The sequence below is a fragment of the Dipodomys ordii genome, unplaced genomic scaffold (genome assembly GCF_000151885.1).
Source record: "Dipodomys ordii isolate 6190 unplaced genomic scaffold, Dord_2.0 Scaffold3, whole genome shotgun sequence".
Lineage (NCBI taxonomy): Eukaryota > Metazoa > Chordata > Mammalia > Rodentia > Heteromyidae > Dipodomys > Dipodomys ordii.
This window is the reverse complement of record NW_012267219.1, coordinates 844,805-848,304: the sequence shown is the minus strand read 5'-3', so window position 1 is coordinate 848,304 and position 3,500 is coordinate 844,805. Positions and strand designations below refer to the sequence as shown.

The 3,500-nt window shown below is 36.9% G+C and overlaps 1 protein-coding gene across 1 annotated transcript; it reads right to left on the bottom strand.

Annotated features, from left to right (window-relative positions):
• Positions 1-318: 318 nt before the first annotated feature.
• Positions 319-1,257, bottom strand: LOC105988304 (olfactory receptor 6C2-like). The gene has a single exon (XM_013019891.1). It carries the CDS (start codon positions 1,255-1,257, stop codon positions 319-321), a length of 939 nt encoding a protein of 312 aa, XP_012875345.1.
• Between the last annotated feature and the right edge of the window lie 2,243 nt (positions 1,258-3,500).

Below are 3,500 nucleotides of genomic sequence, written 5' to 3'. Positions count from 1 at the left end.
TTTTTTTACTCTATCTTCAGTGCCTGAAATGTGGTCCAGCAGGAAGAATATTCTTCAATTAACATAATAACCCTCATCAAAATACATGATGAATTTATTGGTTTCGTTTCACTTTATTTGTGATTATTGATACATTATTATTGATTATTGATTATTGATACATTAGGTCATTCTGTTGTTTCTTTGGTATGTAATTGTGTTTTTTTTCTGAGTTACTTGAAATTGCTAGGAAAGTTTGAGTTCAAAAACAAAGACACATGCATAGAAACCAATGATCTCTTCATCAAAACTTATCAAAACTTACACTGGTGAATTTCCTTACTGTCTTAACAGCAGTGAAATTCTTTTGACTGTGTTACTGAAGGCCTGTTTCACCTGCTTGTTTCTTAAGGTGTAAATGAAGGGGTTCAGCATAGGAGCGATGGAGGTGGTGAGGACAGACACACCCTTGTTGACAGCCATCGAATCTTTGGATGAAGGCTTCACATAGATGAAGATGCAGCTGCCATAGGTGATGGAAATCACGATCATGTGGGAAGAGCAGGTGGAAAAGGCCTTTTTCTTTTGCTTGGCAGAAGGGAATTGTAGAATGGTCTTAATGATGTATATGTAAGATAGAACTACACATACTAGGGTCATGACAAAGGTTAAGACAGCACAAACTATGACTATCTGCTCTATGAGCCATGTTTCTGAACATGAGATCTTCAAGAGGGGGTATGCATCACAGCCAAAGTGGTCAATGACATTAGAGTCACAGAATTCCAGATTTAGGCCCAGGGCAAGTGGTGGGAGTATGATCAACAAGCCGGCTGCCCAGCAACAAAGGACGAGTCTCCTACAGACCCTGCTGTTCATGATGGTCACATAATGCAGGGGTTTGCAGATGGCCACATAGCGGTCATAGGACATGGTGGCCAGGAGAAAGAACTCAGTTACACCAAACAGATCTGTGAAAAAAATTTGAATGGCACAATTGTTATATGTGATTGTGTTGTCCCCTGTTGATAGGTTGTACAAGTATCTGGGAATGCAAGCAGATGTGAATGAGATTTCTAAGAAGGAGAAATTTTGTAGGAAATAGTACATGGCAGTTTTCAGTTGTGGATCCACGATAGTGAGAGAGATGATGGTGAGATTTCCAGTTACACTCAGCATGTAGGTGAGACACAGAAAGATGAGGAGCACAACCTTCAGTTGTGGGTCATCAGTCAGGCCCTGGAGGAGGAACGTTGTGACGGTGTGATTTCTCATCATCCACTCCTGACTTCTACTCAGTCTGCACTGCAAATTCAGATATTTGGGTGCAGTGGTAATTACCACAACAAGAAAGGTACGAAGATAACATCACATGCATTAAAATATTCTACTTACACATATTAACAATTAGACTAATAGCTTCAGTTTTATAATTCACAGTTGTCATTTCAAGGTAGAATTAAAAATTCAATAATCAATATCACAGTCCATGATTTAAGTATATATTATATATTATGTTAAAATAAGTATAGTATTAAAATATATTAATCATACCATGTTACATATGTAATATATTGTTTTAACACACTAAAATATATGTATTATATAACATAATCAATTATATTTTCTATTATGTTATACTCTATGTATTACATATTATATAACATTTACATGTAATAATATGTACATGTAATAATATGTACATGTATAATATATAGTATACTTATATGTTTTATATTGTATAATACATAACTTTGTGTTTGAATTAACATATGTTGACAACATGGAAATGTATGTGTATAAAGTGCATTTTCTACAAATTCACCTCTTCTATTATATTCTCTTCCCTCACTTTCCATCTTTTTTCAAAGTATTTGGTGGAATTCATCATGCTGAAACCCTTCAGTCTCCTTTTCCCCTCCGAATACTCATTTCTTTTTCCCTCTCTCCCTGGTGATTACCTCCTAGATAATCACCACTTACATTTATTTCCCATTGCTATTGCTCCAAATCTTATTTAATTTTTGTTGCTAGGTTTTGTTTTCTTGTGGTGCTAGGGATTGGCCCCAAGTTCTTGTGTATGTTAAATGCTGTACCGCTGAAGATGTATGTAGCTCCTCAATTAATTTTTTTCCTGAAGAAAACTGCAGTTTTTCATTTTATGCAGGCCCTGGGAGCTTGAACTCAGGGCCTGGACACTGTCTCTGAGCTTTTTGTGTGTGTGTGTGTGTGTGTGTGTGTGTGTGTGTGTGTGTGTAAGGCTAGCATTGTCTACTAGACCCACAGCTCTACTTCCAGCTTTTTGGTGGCTAATTGGAAATTAAAGTCTCAAGAACTTTCCTGCCTGGGCTGTCTTTGTAGTGTGATCCTCAGATCTCAGTTTCCCTGAGTTGCAAGATTATAGGTGTGAGGCATCTGTGCCTGGCTTGATTGCTAATGTTTTTGTGAAATGAGGTGTTCTTCTTAAGACACAGATTGTATGCTTAAGCGGAATCTTAAATTTTCTTTAACTGATTTATGTTTCCCTTGAACTTTTGTCAGTCATAACATGCCAGTAAATAGTTGAGCTTCACTCTAAAATCTTTATGTATTGGTGATGATGTTGAGGTCTAGACTAGCGCTGGTGGCTACTGCTTGCCTTCTTAACTATTCAGAATGTTGCAAAGGTAAGGATGGCAATTTGAATCCAACCAGAGCAGGTAAGTCTGTGAGGCTTTTATTTCCATTAAGAAGTAAAAAGCTGATTTGGCTAAAACCAAACCTCCATTTCCAGGATTTTTCTGGTTAATTGGATTTCGGAGTCTCATAGATGTCCTGTTTGGTCTGTTTTTGAGCCTAGATCCTCAGATCTTGGCCACCTGAGTGGCTAGGATTACAGTTCAGAGCCACTGGTACTCAGTATTGGTGGTTGAGATGTTGCATTTGTAAGCAGGCACCAGCTCAAGAGAAACACAGGAGACCCATGTCACTCAATAATACTGTTACAGATTTTTCTTCCTCCCCAGAAGGCCTTATATTTTTTCCCCAGGTGCTATGTTTCCAACAAAGCTTAGAATAGAGGCATTCACCAATATACTAGTTTATTTGTTGAGATAGGTTCTGGCTAACTTTTTGCCCTTCAGCTTAAACTACAATCTTCTTGAACTCTATTTTCTGAATAGCTAAGATTACAGGTATGGTCTACCATATTCGTCTAGAATGGGTATTTAAAACATTTTTTTTAAGTCACAAAGACCTATTAATCTTCACAATGATAGTCATCATTATCTTAATCTACATTGCTGATGAACTCTATGACTTTCAACAATAAGCTTTTTTTTTTACAAATTGGATGATATGCACATTTCTTTCCTTTTGCTTATTATCAGCTGTTCCCTCTTTCTCTCTCATTCCCTCCCTCCCCATGCCTGCCCTTGAGTTGCTTAGTTCACTTTCTTTAATGTTAGAATGACATTTTTAACTAGGCAATATTGATACAATTCTCTCAAATTTTACCTTATTGCTGTATACATAGTTTACCT

Bases quoted from the DNA above. Each gene is read 5' to 3' on its own strand.
- LOC105988304 (XM_013019891.1), bottom strand. From the start codon at position 1,257: ATGATGAGAAATCACACCGTCACAACGTTCCTCCTCCAGGGCCTGACT.